The 14,299-nt window shown below is 46.8% G+C and overlaps 2 protein-coding genes across 17 annotated transcripts; one reads left to right on the top strand and one right to left on the bottom strand.

Moving 5' to 3' along the window:
- The first annotated feature begins 315 nt into the window (after positions 1-315).
- srsf5b (serine and arginine rich splicing factor 5b) lies at positions 316-7,030 on the top strand. 3 transcript variants are annotated; one of them, XM_030345052.1, is made up of 9 exons: positions 316-427; positions 717-854; positions 971-1,041; positions 2,390-2,527; positions 3,023-3,095; positions 4,714-4,787; positions 4,961-5,068; positions 5,446-5,898; positions 5,959-7,030. In XM_030345052.1, exons 2-9 carry the CDS (start codon positions 729-731, stop codon positions 6,326-6,328), a joined length of 1,413 nt encoding a protein of 470 aa, XP_030200912.1. In that variant the 5' UTR covers positions 316-427; positions 717-728; the 3' UTR covers positions 6,329-7,030. The 3 variants fall into 3 exon arrangements, with proteins under 3 accessions (XP_030200912.1, XP_030200910.1, XP_030200911.1); XM_030345050.1 differs by having other exon boundaries at positions 5,446-7,030; XM_030345051.1 differs by having other exon boundaries at positions 346-427; positions 720-854; positions 5,446-7,030.
- A 247-nt stretch (positions 7,031-7,277) lies between these two features.
- slc10a1 (solute carrier family 10 member 1) lies at positions 7,278-12,738 on the bottom strand. Of its 14 annotated transcripts, none has more exons than XM_030345064.1 (9): positions 12,523-12,738; positions 11,982-12,056; positions 10,860-11,057; positions 10,629-10,715; positions 10,310-10,422; positions 9,428-9,632; positions 8,885-9,063; positions 7,979-8,178; positions 7,278-7,854 (listed from the first exon to the last, which is right to left on the bottom strand). In XM_030345064.1, exons 3-9 carry the CDS (start codon positions 11,049-11,051, stop codon positions 7,775-7,777), a joined length of 1,056 nt encoding a protein of 351 aa, XP_030200924.1. In that variant the 5' UTR covers positions 11,052-11,057; positions 11,982-12,056; positions 12,523-12,738; the 3' UTR covers positions 7,278-7,774. The 14 variants fall into 14 exon arrangements, with proteins under 14 accessions (XP_030200924.1, XP_030200920.1, XP_030200921.1 ...); XM_030345060.1 differs by lacking the exon at positions 12,523-12,738 and adding an exon at positions 12,178-12,256 and having other exon boundaries at positions 11,982-12,085; XM_030345061.1 differs by lacking the exon at positions 12,523-12,738 and adding an exon at positions 12,178-12,245 and having other exon boundaries at positions 10,860-11,083; positions 11,982-12,002.
- Between the last annotated feature and the right edge of the window lie 1,561 nt (positions 12,739-14,299).

The following is a 14,299-nucleotide window of genomic DNA, read 5'->3' as shown; positions in this document are numbered from 1 at the left end:
GAACCCAACAGCCCATTTCATTCAGCTTATACGTTATTTATTTTTTGAATATGAAAAGGCCAGCTCATTCAGTACGAAATCTGAAAGCTTATGCTTAGCATGGTTGGTATGGTATAAATCGGAAAGCTTATGCTTAGCAGGGGTTGGTATGAATAAATCTCGGTGTATCCAAATATCCCATACGCTCTCACACAAGCTGCAACACGCACTATTTTATTTATTGATCCCGCATCGATTCCATCTCCAACCGCGCATGCGGGCTTGTGTCCGACCGCCCCCCAGCGGCCAGATAAAGACGGTGCACGCGCTGTATTTAAAGGACGATTTCTGTGGAATAAAAAAGCGACTCCATTTTGTGGGGAGGTTGTTTGCTGTTTACTCGCGTTCAGACAAGGAAGCGTTTCGTCCTTTCTCCGTAAAACAAAAGGTACGTTGAACACACTGTAGTTGCTCTAAAACATGTTAATATGACCAGAAGGTCAAGGTCTTTGCTATTTTGTTGGGAAACCGATCTTTAAATCGACTTTGGGTGGAGCTATTAGCTATAATACACGGGCCTTTTTGTTCAGGCCTGTATGGCGGAACCAGGCACGGTCAACCGGGCTCGCCATTCAACTCATTCCCATGATCAACCATATATTACGTCAATTTTAGCCAATACTTTTTTTTTAACGATAACTCAACGTGGATGTTTATCTCCTTCCTTGGTTTCGCAGAAGACTCTGAACATGAGTGGTTGTCGTATCTTCATCGGTCGCCTGAACCCCTCGGCCCGGGAGAAGGACGTGGAGAGGTTCTTTAAAGGGTACGGCCGCATCCGAGACATCGACCTCAAGAGGGGCTTCGGCTTTGTGGTGAGTCGGGACACTGAATCACGGGGGTCTGGCTCTGGTGCTGCTGCTGCTGCTTTTGTGGTCGTTTTGGGCCTGAACGGAGCTTTAATTGAGCTATGCACCCCCATGTTGTGCAGGAATTTGACGACCCCAGGGACGCGGAAGATGCGGTCTATGAGCTTGATGGCAAAGAGCTCTGCAACGAGAGGTGAGACCCAAAGAAGGCCTAGTAAGGTTATACACCGCGTGACCAGATGCGTAGGCGCAGCCATTGTCTCTAACCATATGTTTAACTCGTTATATATAACGTTATCAGTGGCGATTTTGTTTTGGAAACTCTGGTGGGGCCCATGCAGGAAAAGATTATAACGCAATCCAGAAATGCCACATATTGCTACCATCACAACAAAAACAGTAGCAAGTGACAGAGGGGACCAAAATTGCAGCTGAATAATGCCATCACTCAAACGCGAATCTGACGACATATATTGGGCTATTATAGCAATAGCACCACCAAATGGCAGCGTTCAAGATCTCACAATATCAAAACTCAAGAAAACAACAACGTGGCAACAAAAAACACAACGGCGCACACCCTTTACACAGCAATTAATATACAAAGCCACCACTCACAATCTACCAAAAAAAGAAGTATGTTTTAAGTTTGCAGGCCACCATACTGTACAATTAACAATGAATCTAGCCTAATAGAGTGGTTGCCTATTCAGACCTGGATAATCCTGGGTGAAAATGTAAGTTTGGGCTAAGATGGTAATTACCTGTGCTTTAAGGACAGTGCTGTCTGGTCTCCTTTGTGTGGCTGAGGTGAAACACAAGCATTTTTTTCCGCTTGAACCACTCCTGGTTGAACGATCTATTCTTGTCCTTTCCCTCTTGAATAATGATTAAATCCGTCGGGCGATGTGGTCCCAAACGTTTTATCTCCAACTTCTGTTCTAAAGTGCTAAATCTCACATGAGACAGATACTCAACACGATTCATCATTTAATGAATGAAACGTCCATTTGTTATTTACTGTAACAGTAACTACGTTAGCTAGCTAGCGAGATCTGATCAGCTCCCGCCGTAAACCCCGCCCTTTCTACAAATCAGCCAATGAGAAGAGCTTTGGGGCCCTAAACTAATGGCCCCACCGCCGAAACAGAAGCGGGCGCTTGCTCGCGCAACGGCACCAGTTTTCTACACTGCAGCAGACGGGGCCATCTCGGCTGTGCCCCACCGAGCTGAACAGACGAGACGGAGCAACGAACTATTTCACACACAACTACTACACTACAACAATTGCGTTCATCAAATTAAAACTGCGGACATGTAATTAATTCTTAACAGTTAATGTATTATTAACTTATGCTCAATGACATTTTTGAAAAAAGAAAAGTATAATCGTGCCCTGCACGGCAGCGTTCTCTGGTGGGGCCGTGCCCCACTGGCCTCTAATGTGAAGACGCCACTGAACGTTATACATGGCAAGATTCGGTCTGTGTTCATTTGTTGGATTGTAAATGCAAGTCAAATTTTGTTTTGTTCATCCCTAGGGTGACCATTGAGCATGCCCGTGTGCGTCTGCGTGGTGGGCGCGGCAGGGGTGGCGGAGGTGGAAGTGGTAGCGATAGAGGAGGCGGAGGAGGACGCTTCCCTGATCGCTATGGCCGGGGTTCCCAGGATGGTCGCAGGTATGCATGAGAGTCAACGTTAGGCCAGAACCACACTACATTAGTATAATTTATTGAGGGTAACCTGCTCGTGGGTATACCGGTATTTGGCATTGAATATTTCCAAGAGGAAGCACTAGTCATTTGTGTTTGCAATTGGCTCTTTGGTGTCTTTGACCTTATGTCTATTGTTATAGTGTGGTGGTGAATTCCTTGCTGTAACAGTCCAATCATTAAAACATTGTTAAAACTGTTGCAATGCCAGTCTGGAATATACTAGTCTTGTGTTGCAGCCCTTCAATCTGACAGGTTTTAAAGTGACTGGTCACAGACAAGCCGTCACCATTACTCGTGTTACACTGCATACTAATCGTCCCAAGTCAATGGGTGATGTTGAAAACTGTATTTTTGTAGGACTGTCCACCTTATTTGTTGTGCTAGTGTAAATTCAGAACGGACAAGCTTCCTGTCTGTAGTTATTCCTTCGCCATTATTCACGTTCATGCTGCCTTTCAGTCGGAATCCTCCTCCGATGCGGACGGAGAACCGTCTGATCGTGGAGAACCTGTCGTCACGGGTCAGCTGGCAGGTGAGCCTTCGCAACACGCAGCTGGTCATGGCCCAGCAACGCACAAACACACTAGACTCCAGGAATGTATCCAGAAATGAGTTATTGTTCATCCAAACTAGTATGGATAATATGGTCATTTTTATTTTCAAAATTGTAAAAATCCTAAATTCAATGCAAATTTGATAAGCTTCAGTGAAGAGGGCAGATTCAGCAAACACAAAGCACAAAATTTGTTCCAATTGTTTTCCAACGTTTTTAACCAATTCTTCACCCCTTTATTTGCCAGCCTCACTGTTGTGTCGTATGGAAGAACTCGCTTATGGTGACCCTGTCTGTTGGTCCTTCCCTCTGGGGTTGAGCCTATGCTGTCACGCCAATGTGTTCCACTCATGGTTGACGCCCGCTGGCCATTGTGAGCGATCGCTCGCAAGCAGGCACGCGCCAGTCTGTCGCACGGCCCTCCCCGCCGCCCGGTGTGTTCAACTGAGGCCCGGGCAAGGTCGTGTCCCAGGTCGAGAGAGAGAGCGCGAGGTGTGGGGAAAGAGCAAACAGAATGTCGTAGAGAGGAGAGGCAAGAGCAAAAAACACCCACCAAAACAGCTGGTCGATGGCGATGGGTTCCTTTTCGAATCCGAGCGTTGGGTCGATCGATCTCTACCTCAACCTGATCCCGACCGCCCTGCACTGGTGATCCCGCACCCGTGGCAAAGAGAGAGGGAGAAAGAGAGAGAGGGAGGTTCGAGCCTGAGAGAGAGCGAAAGAGAGCGAGAGTCGTGCAGAGCGAGGAGCGAGCGTGCTTGAGTCCCTCGCTGGTGCCCCGGTGGATAGAATCGCCTGTTTGTCCCGAGGTATTGGTGGGCTAGGAGAGCCTGTGGCCTACCCCTCCCCCCACACTGTGGGGTTCGCTCTCAGGTAGTAGTTTACTCTCTTCCACCCTGTTCACTCTCTTTATTTTTATTTTTATATATTTAAATTTCTTTTTTTAAAAACAAACAAAACAAATTTAACGATCTTTTAATATATCTACATCTTTCTTTGCCTATATATTTTTATATACATAAAAACAAATGATTGAATGTTCTTATAATGCACAAAATGAAAGGCGGGGTGCCAGGTCGGAAGCGGTTCAGGGCGCAGAGCCCTGTAGAACCCTCCCAGTCTGGGGGGGAGAAGGGGGCTCCCCGCGCCACACTGCTGCCCCAGGCGGCGCCTCGGCGTCCTCCTGCCGCTCACCTCTCCTCATAGCCCTCAAAGTGACCGGGTCCACGAAGCTCTCTGGCAACCTAATGCGCCTGGCTCCGTTTTCCATCAACCATTTGGCAATCGATGCATACTGGCATCCGATAAACCATACCCATTAATCCAGATGTTACTTAAAAAAATTAAATGAAACGATAACAGGCTTACGTTAACATTTTGTTCAGACCTGCTGATGGGACGTTCTTGGACCCTACGTCGTTCCTAATCTGCCTAGTAGCCTATATAGTGCTCTCAAGTCTATCTAACCGCCTCTCTCTTATGTTATGTCCATTGATTTCACTTAGTCAAACATTTTTGCAAACAACAAATTGAGTGTGGCCATGTCTCTTGGTTGCCCGACTCACTTGCCCCCCTTGGTGTTCACGTTGTGCGGTAGGACTTGAAGGATTTCATGAGACAAGCAGGGGAGGTGACGTTTGCAGACGCCCACCGGCCCAAGCTCAACGAAGGGTAAGGGACCAACGAGGGGCCTCTCGCTCGGGGTCTGGGGGTATTGATACATTTGCAAAAGCAACCCAGTTGTTGGTTAAAGGACTCGAACATGAGCTTGTTAAAACATCTTAATCTCCATTTGCAATGACTCATCTCCTCACCCTCCCACACTTTTTCTTTTCATTGGACAGGGTGGTTGAGTTTGCCTCTTACAGCGACCTGAAAAACGCTCTTGAAAAACTGTCTGGCAAGGAAATCAATGGAAGGAAAATCAAGTTGGTTGAAGCAGCCAAAAAGAGGTTGGTTTCTTTCTTTTGCCGTCTGCTGCTGACGTTCAAAGTAATCCTTTATAGGCTTTGATGGCTTGTCTGGTGTCATCATTTTTTGCAGTTCATTTGAAGGTTAAAACTGAAATATCCAGGCCTATGGCTCTTTAGTTAAAGGACGATAACTCTTTGGTGATGAAACCCTCCTCCATCTCTGCCGGCGGCACTGAAACATCCGTCACCCATTTCATTGGTAGACGGCTGTTTCGGTGAAGCCGTGGTTCAACCAGCAGACCAGTATTGGTGTTTCAGGTCTAGGGCCTCGTATGCACGGCATGCATATTGGGATTCATAGGGCTGTAGTCGTGGTGTTTCCTCTCCTCCTGTAACACGTGGTTATCCTCCACCAGGTCCCGGAGCCGCTCCCGCTCCAACAGCTCTTCGCGTTCCCGTTCCCGCTCCCGTTCCCACGGGCGCTCCCGCTCCCGCACGCCGCAGGGCTCCCGTTCTCGCTCCCGCTCCCGCACGCCCCGGCCGTACAATCGCTCCCGCTCCGGATCACCTCGAGGTGGGTCCCCGCGGAGAGGTGGGTCCCCGCGGAGAGGTGGGTCCCCACGAGGAGGGTCCCCACGCAGAGCTTCCCCACGAGGAGGGTCCCCACGCAGAGCTTCCCCACGAGGAGGGTCCCCACGCAGAGCTTCCCCACGAGGAGGGTCCCCACGCAGAGCGTCCCCACGGGGAGGTTCCCCTAGGGCAGGGTCTCCACGGAGAACGTCCCCACGCGGAGGGTCTCCACGGAGAGCATCACCTAGAGGAGGGTCCCCACGAGGAGGCTCCCCACGCAGAGTGTCCCCTCGGGGAGGGTCCCCACGCAGGGCATCACCTAGAGGAGGGTCCCCACGGAGAGCGTCCCCTCGGGGAGGGTCCCCACGCAGGGCATCACCTAGAGGAGGGTCCCCACGGAGAGCGTCCCCTCGGGGAGGGTCCCCACGCAGAGCGTCCCCCCGGGGAGGGTCCCCCCGCAGAGCGTCCCCACGGGGTGGATCCCCACGAGGAGGGTCCCCCCGCAGAGCGTCCCCGCGGAGAGGGTCCCCGCCCTCGGCCGTCCGTGCCGCCTCCAAGGAGCCGGCGGTCAAGCGCTCCACCTCCGTCACCAACAACAAGGCCGGCGAGACGGCCGCCCCTCACTCCCCCCCACCCGCCCAGCGAGCCTCGCGCTCCAGGTCCCGGTCCAGGTCCCGGTCCCACTCTCGATCCCGGTCCAGGTCCCCGTCCCCCGATGGCCGGCGCTGAGCGGACCGGCCTACCCCACACTCTGTCACATGCACACATACGCGCTCCCACTCGTTCATCCACTGTCCAAGGAATTGTCATCACAGCCTCCTCCAGTCAGTGCGGCTCTTTGTCACAGTTTGTATTTACTGGCAGCTGTAGCGTTATGGTCTGTTGTGGCGATACGGGGGGAGCAAGGGCGTGGAAGAACACTGAATACACTCACCCATCACCCTGCAACACATAGAAACTCACACACTCGCGCGCACACACATTTTTATTGATGGTTCCGCTTTCAGGGACTCGATGAGGCCAGATGTTGATGAGCGATGCGCTTCGGTTACTTAGAATGGAACTTTCTTCCTGTTTTTTGTTCACCCCACCCCCCCAATTGTGCTCAGAGGTCCAGTAGAGAGGATGTAGGCTTACATCCCACCTTGTCTCTGCCCCTTCCGTTGAGGTTCCATACAAATGTGTGGGCCTGATTTGACTTTTTTTGTTTCTTTTTCATGATCTATCAATGTATGGTCATGGTGTCATTAAAAGTAGAAACCATGCATTTGCTTTGGATTTTTGTATATTTCTATTTGTACTCTGACATTTTTTTAATTTACGAATACGGTCCGAGCTCTTTCATGTCGAATTCTGTGCATGTTTCCAGTTGTACTTGGCAAAGGTTGGTCCGAAAAAAAAAGTGGTTGGATTAAATGTATTTGACTTTTCTATTGACTATTGGACTCATTTAGTTCTTTGGGTGATTTGCATTATGTAATATAGTACATATCTGCACTGCATCAGTCCATTTATTAAATGTATTCATGTGGAGTCTACATAACCCCACTTGTACACATTTTACAACTGGTTATAACTCAATATAAAGGCTACACCCATCTCTATTGTAATGTTTATGTTTAGTAAAAGTCCAACCATACGAACTATGAGGGAGTACTTCAGCCACGTTTCAATGACCGTACCTAAATATACCCCCAAATTGACAAGAATGCACATGACAGTTGAAGTCAAAGTTGTGCTTTTGAGTGAGAAGTCTCTTTACAAATGCAAGCTTTTTATCAAGTTATGCATTTCATGAACAATGCAATAACCGTAATATTCCTTCAGCATTCATGCTGATAATTAGACCAGGTCTTGACAAACCCGATATGGCTTTCTCCATTCTGCCACGGAAAGATGAGGGGCAACTAAAATAGGAAAAGCTCAAGATACATTTTCCTCGGTTTTGAAAAATATTTATTGGGCATAAAGATCACTTCAATCAAGAGTACATTTACATACCAAAAGTTCCGAGCAACCAAAGCATTGTACTTCCATCTGACTTCTATACACATTAGGAGGTAGTGGACCCAACTGTGACAAATGTCACTAAGGCGAGAGGGAACGTGCTCTCGACAGACGTCACCTTTTCCACTTCAAGCTAACCCTTGTCAACAGGATCTTGCTTCTAGGATTTTAACACTCAGGTGAGTGTTCCCTAACCACTTCAACCCCAATGTAGGCGTCTGTTGGCTGGAACAGCTCCTCCGCTGCAGCTGTTAGCAAAGGAGAAAGTTGTGGTGACAGCACACTTTGTCAATAGACGCCCCTCCGAAGAGGTGAAAGCTTGAGGTGTGTGAATGTTTGTGATTTTTAATGAGACAATTAGATTCCTCTTACCTTTATGCTTGGTCTTGTACCTCTGGTAACATCTGGACACCAGAATGAGCACTCCAGCCTCAATCAGCTGGAATAGGATGTAGACGAAAGGGAATATAGAGAGATTCCCGATGACTCCTGGCGGGAAACCCAACTTCAGAATGGCGTGGGCCAGCTGGATGTTCTGGCAGCCCGTTTCAATGGAGATGGTCCTCCGGGATCTGGGAATAAAAATGTATTAACGGGCCTACCTACAAATAAAAGTTATGTGATCACCAGGATAATCAACCATCCCCTAAACCACAACCAATTGCCTGATGCTATCAGTGAGTGGTTACCATCACGTGGTGTCAATAATTGATCAGCCTATTTATAACGTTTTTGCCGGTATTGGCCGTCAACTGCTGCGAATAAGGCCACTCCTGTTATGAATTGTCAGTGTCTGAATTATACTTTTGTTCAACACTTCTACTTTGCTTCATCGATGAGGCTTCGACTGGCAATCCACTTGTTTGCTTGATTGATCTTCCATGGTTTACGGTTGGGGTTTATACTTGACCCTTGTGTCACCGGAGGCATTACCGTTGCTATTTTTATTATAATTTATAACCACTTCAGGTTCAGCGTCGGTTTGCATTCATGGACCAACTCCAATGAGCCTGGGAAAGAGCTGCACCTCACTGCCCAATCTGAGGTCAGCGTTATCTAAACAGAAGTCAGCCTGCCGTCTCAAACTCAAAAGGATAACGCCGCCCATGTTTGTGGCATCCAGGGCAAGGAAGGGCTGAGAACTCATGTCCTATACATTCATGTCCCATCTAAAAAAACGAAACATTAAGGTCCTCATTGCGCTCGGTTTGTACCACTGGGCCCTAATGCGACTCACCGTCGTCATCATGGTCATTTATATATATTCAGGGGACTCACGATTCATTGAGCTTGAACAGGGCGGCAAGGCCGTATCCCAGGATGAAGCCGATGAGGGGCATCAGACTGCCGATGGCGATGAGGGAAGGACTCATCTCCAGGAGGATGTGTTTACCCACAGTCGTGACCGCCGCAGCGACAATCAGCAGGATGGCTACCGTCAGGACACCCAGGATAATCTGAAGGGTGAGGTAGAGAGAGCATGACACCAGGCAATAGTTAGGTGGTGGGCCGGACGTTTAAATACATTGTAAAGATATTAGAAAGGATTGAATTGATATTATTGTAATGTAAGCTACTTAGACATTTAAGAAGCACTTCCAAAGCTACAGTGAAAATCCAAACTATCCTGTCCCATAATCTGTATGTAGGACCTCTCTCTGTAACTATATCATGAATGATCATGCCTTGCCATCATGTCTTGCAAAACAACTTAGTAAGTCATGTCAAATTTAGCGTTAGGGAGAGCCTCAGGTTTTTAATATCCTTCTAGTTCCATGCAGATCCATCCTGGAGTTTTGATTTAGCGCCGTGCGTACGGACCTTGGAGGTGGTGCGGGTCCACTGCGGCCTGAAGTGGGTGATGAGGATGCCGATGGTGCAGGGGACGATGGTCAGCACCAGGCCGAGAATGATGCGGCCGTAGGGTACCAAGCCCACCAGGCCGGGGAAGCCCTGGCAGTACACGTACAGCAGCAGAGGCATCATGGCCAGAGCCAGCACGGATGAGCAGGACGTCATCACGATGCTGTGCAGCGGGGGGGGGGGGGGGGGGGGGGGGGGGGTCAGACAGGGCGGGGTGTCTATAGTGTTTTTACCCCTAAGGTCACTTTAAAGGACTCCAGGGCTATCCCAGGAACAATTAAGATTTGTGGTTTTAATATAGGTTATGACCATTGTAGAATTATCACGCCATAATATAATGTGATAGCAATTAATAGTTTGACAACCATTGACACAGATACAGCTGGACAAAATGGTTCTCCTGTGTGGACTATCTGTATTGCAAATGCTGTCTACCGTCTCGCCTGCTCTGTCATTTTGTCTGTCTCAACTTTTGGACCCCTATTAGCACACCTTGCTGGCTCTAGGCCAGATAAAATATGTATCGACCTGATAAAGATTGGATCAAGGCCAAATGGGATTCAGGCAGGGTGAATGACCGTGCGGTTGACCGTAATCATCGGCATGCATCTATACGCTACACAGAAAGTCTGACCTTTGTGCATGGCATTTCCATCTTCCACTCAGTGAAAGTTGAAGTTATTAACAGACATGATGTGTACTAACCCGGGATACAATCACCCCATGTGTCGCCAGAGAGAACAATTTCACAATGGATAAGGCCATTGGGTTAATAGACAGTGTAATAGTAATATTAATTATTAATTCATAAATATTACTCCACACACAGCAATAGTATACCTGAGGTTCATGTCGCCCTGAATGGGCAGCGTCAGCATGTTGGACAGGGTTCCCCCCGGGCAGCAGCCACAGATCAGCACCGCCACCGCCGGCAACGGCTCCAGTTTGAACGCCTGAAAGAACCGACATCACAATGAACCGCCTGAGACGCTGCTTGGCTGTAGAGCCAATATCTATGATAAATATTAAAATACTATCGCATTATGAATCTTTGGTTTTCCGTCAGACACGTGTGATAGTATTGAAACGTAGTGAATAGTATTGTTATTGTGGTATATAAATAGTAGGTTTATGGTGGTTGTTATCAGCCACTGCCAACCTTGGCTAGGACAAATGCCGAGAGAGGCATGATGCCGAACTGAGCGCCTGCTGCTAGCATCATCCCCCTGGGTCTCTTCATGTGATCCTGGAGGAGAAGTGATTAAAACAGCTTTATGGCAAGACACCTCTCAGAATGAGAAAAATCACCATGAAGATCAGCACTGAATGGTTAATATCCTTTACATAGTATATGACCTCTAGGAATCCCCCAGGAACAAGAAGACATCACCTTGATCTTGGACCACTGCATGGTACAGCCCAGCGACACCATGGTACAGAACATGGTGATTGGCACAACGATTTTGAGGATTTCGTCAAGTAGTTGGGACAATGGTGTTTCCCAAGCACCACTGCTGCTGCCGTTGGAGTAGCTGCCATTTGGCCACAGGTCGTTGTGCTGCCATTCCTCATCGTAATCCATCAGACTCTGCAATCCAATAATTTAATAACACCCTGTTTAACACAGGTTTGAAAAGATGGGATTATTCATGTGATCAAATATGGCAATGTATCCCATAATTTGTGCAATTTGAGTTCAGCTAATATTAAGGCCTACGTAGGTGTGATACGGATAGAGATACTGGTCAGTGTCATTATATAAACTATAACTGAACCCAAGGAACATAAACAGTGGAATACATAAGTTAAAAAAAATTCAATCAAAGTACGTTGCCTGCTTAAAAAAATATATGTGCGATTAAAATTAACTCTCTGTTTTAGTCTTTTATCATCCAATTTGGGTTGTGGGTGTGCCTCAAGAACCCTCGGCTCCACCAGTGCTTCTCGTTGCCCCGTGTTGAACGAGCACCGGGGAGAGCTGAGTTTTCAGTCCCGCCAAGAATGGATGAATTTGGCCTTTGAAATTTTAAATCACTTTTTGCCAAGAATGCTTGCTTTGTACGGATCTACTTATTCTGATGGTCCGATATTCATAAAGCACTCTCAGTGTAGGCCTACTTCAGTTAGATTGTGTGCACTTTATTGCACCAAACATAAAACAACTACCAGTGTGCAGTTTTTTGTAAGTAAATGTAAGTAAAAAGTAATTGCCGACAAATTAAGGTCTAAAGTATTGTAGCTGTGACAACCATGTGAGAATGTGTGAAAACATTTTGTGTTGATATATATACATTCAAATCTGTCAAAGTTTGAATAATTTGAACACATATATTTAATTTGCTGTTACATTTTTTGTCTGTGAAAACCATTGATGTGCAAAGGTTTGCACATCAAAGGTTTGCACCGACAAAAAAAGTTTGCAGCTGCACATCTAATTATTTGTGGATTAAAAGGTGTATGTGTAAATCCCAAGTTAATTTATGAGTATAAACCAGGGGTTTCCAAAATTTACCTCTAGACTGAAAATAGATGACTTCTGGAGAGAAAGCCCAGCAGTCTCTCCCGGGAGACACCAAGGGGGAAAGAACTTGAACGTTTGAAAGAACACAACCAACCCTGATTTTTAAATGGAAAAATAGATATATATTTTCTTTATCTTTTTTAACATCACAGCACTTTGCTGATTGTTATGATAAGTTGCTAATCACCTCATCAGAGACTTTAGTTTAAAGTTGTACACTGAGGAGTATACACTCACTAGGTCAGCTGGAGTGAGGTCAGGTAGGCCTACGTTAAGTACACAGAACACAACCAAATCTCAGCGTTAATCACTCCTATAATAACAATCACAACAAACATCAGACACATTTCACTTGCCTGCTTAAAGACTTCCTGTTAAAATACTGTAGGCCTACGTCTGCTGAAAAGTCGCTGGGTGGAAGAGTGTGTTGTTCCTTGTGTTGTTATTGCTGTTTAAAGTGGTATTGCATTAGTCAAAAGCCTTTCCCGTTATGCATGGTGGTTAAAATGCTGTATTAAATAGGTTGGCTCACCAACGTCTATTGGCTGGCCCGTGTAGGCGTTTAAAAACGATGACCTCCTGCCAGAAACGCCTCGACATCCGAACTGAAAGCTAAATGTAGACCAGGAACAGCACAGAGGTGCTGCGGGGGTGTGCTGGGGCGGCATGTAGCTCAGGTAGAGCGGGTTGGCTGGCTGGTAACTGGAAGGTTGCCAGTAGAAGGTTGCGGTCCCCTGCTCCCACTAAATGAGTGTCAAGGTGTTCCTGAGCAAGGCACTTAACCCTACCTGCTCCAGAACAGCTTGCATGGGTCACTCCGCCGTCGGTGTGTAAATGTGTGCATGAATGGGGGAATTTTAAGCAACGTTGTAAAGCACTTTGAGTGGTAGAAAATCGCTATATAAATACAGTCCATATACTAAAACAACCACCGATCTCAATCCCAGTTGATGCAGTTTTTTGTGGTTGTTTGTTTTTAAGATTTTGGCTATTCAACAGATATGCAAATCCTCCGGTCCGGTGCAGCCCGCAGCGTCTGAGCTGAAGAGAAAGCGGAGCAGAAAACAATGCTCTCCTGCTTTAATCAGGGCAATTGTTTCACAGAGCATCGTTCATGTATACCTCTCCTGCTTGGGATAGTGAAATGCATTTCTAAGTCATAAATATTCCCCATATCGATTCGCAAACACGTAGGCTATTATGGAGATGCCAGAGCAAATCAAACATGTTTGCATGTTCGTCTAGTTCCATATATACTCTCAGAAATGAAAAATATATACATGAACTAAATGTAACCGCACAAATAATGGTGCGTTCCAGAGCCCATCCAAACCAGTGGGACGTGGGACTTATCCTGCCTCCAACTAAGAAAAGTACACTGGAATGCCTGTCGAAGTGGAACCTACTATCGAACTGGGGGGTGATCGACCTACCCCCACTTCACCAAGTAGGAGCTACAGTTCAGGTAGGATAAGTCCCACATCCCATTGCTTTAGATGGGCTCTGGGACGCACCATAATGATTTATTCCCTCGTCAACGATTAGGAACCTACGTGATGTGGTTTTGCGGTGATCCCAAACGTTACCATTATCTTCCTTAACATAATGAATCATTATAATAAACAACGACAGCAAAACTAGCCAGCCCACTCTGAGAAAAAAAAAAAAAACGAATGCATAGTTAGTAACCGATCCGATTGTTTCCTTGGACCAGCATATGCACCTTGTACTTTGTCATGTTATTTATTGATTTGATTTGGATACAGACAAACCTATTGTTCTTCGGTAATGCGTATATCAGACTATGATATACACTTTACTATAATAGACAATATGTTGACTGGAAAGGAAGCACTGATCTTTTCTAAGAAAGTAGGCTATCTCATGGTTTACTCACCCGTTAGGTTAACTAATGTAAAGACTGCACATGCCACACAAGCATTAGAGCCTAGACAGAATAATAAACAAATTTAGATTGAAATTATTTGCAAAAACTTGTTCATCTGCTTTCTCTGAGATGGGCCCTTGTTGGACGGTGGCAGACACATGCGCAGCCCGCCTCCGTGGCGACCGGTTGTTCCGTCTTTGTCCACACTGTCCGTCCGGACGCATCACGGGACACAGGGGTGCATCGGTGGCAGGCGCGTTCGGGGACTCTTGAAGTGGCAGGAACCGGTTCTTCAGTGGCAGGGTTAATTTCAGTGACGGGCTAATCCGGCTGTTTTATACTATAGTTTACTGTAGTAGAACTACTATAGTAAGGTTAAAAAACACTACAATATTTACTATAGTATATATAGGGTATACTA

Source organism: Gadus morhua, chromosome 21 (assembly GCF_902167405.1).
Source record: "Gadus morhua chromosome 21, gadMor3.0, whole genome shotgun sequence".
Classification (NCBI taxonomy): domain Eukaryota; kingdom Metazoa; phylum Chordata; class Actinopteri; order Gadiformes; family Gadidae; genus Gadus; species Gadus morhua.
Note: the sequence above shows the minus strand (reverse complement) of the source record. Positions and strands in the feature narration are given on the sequence as shown.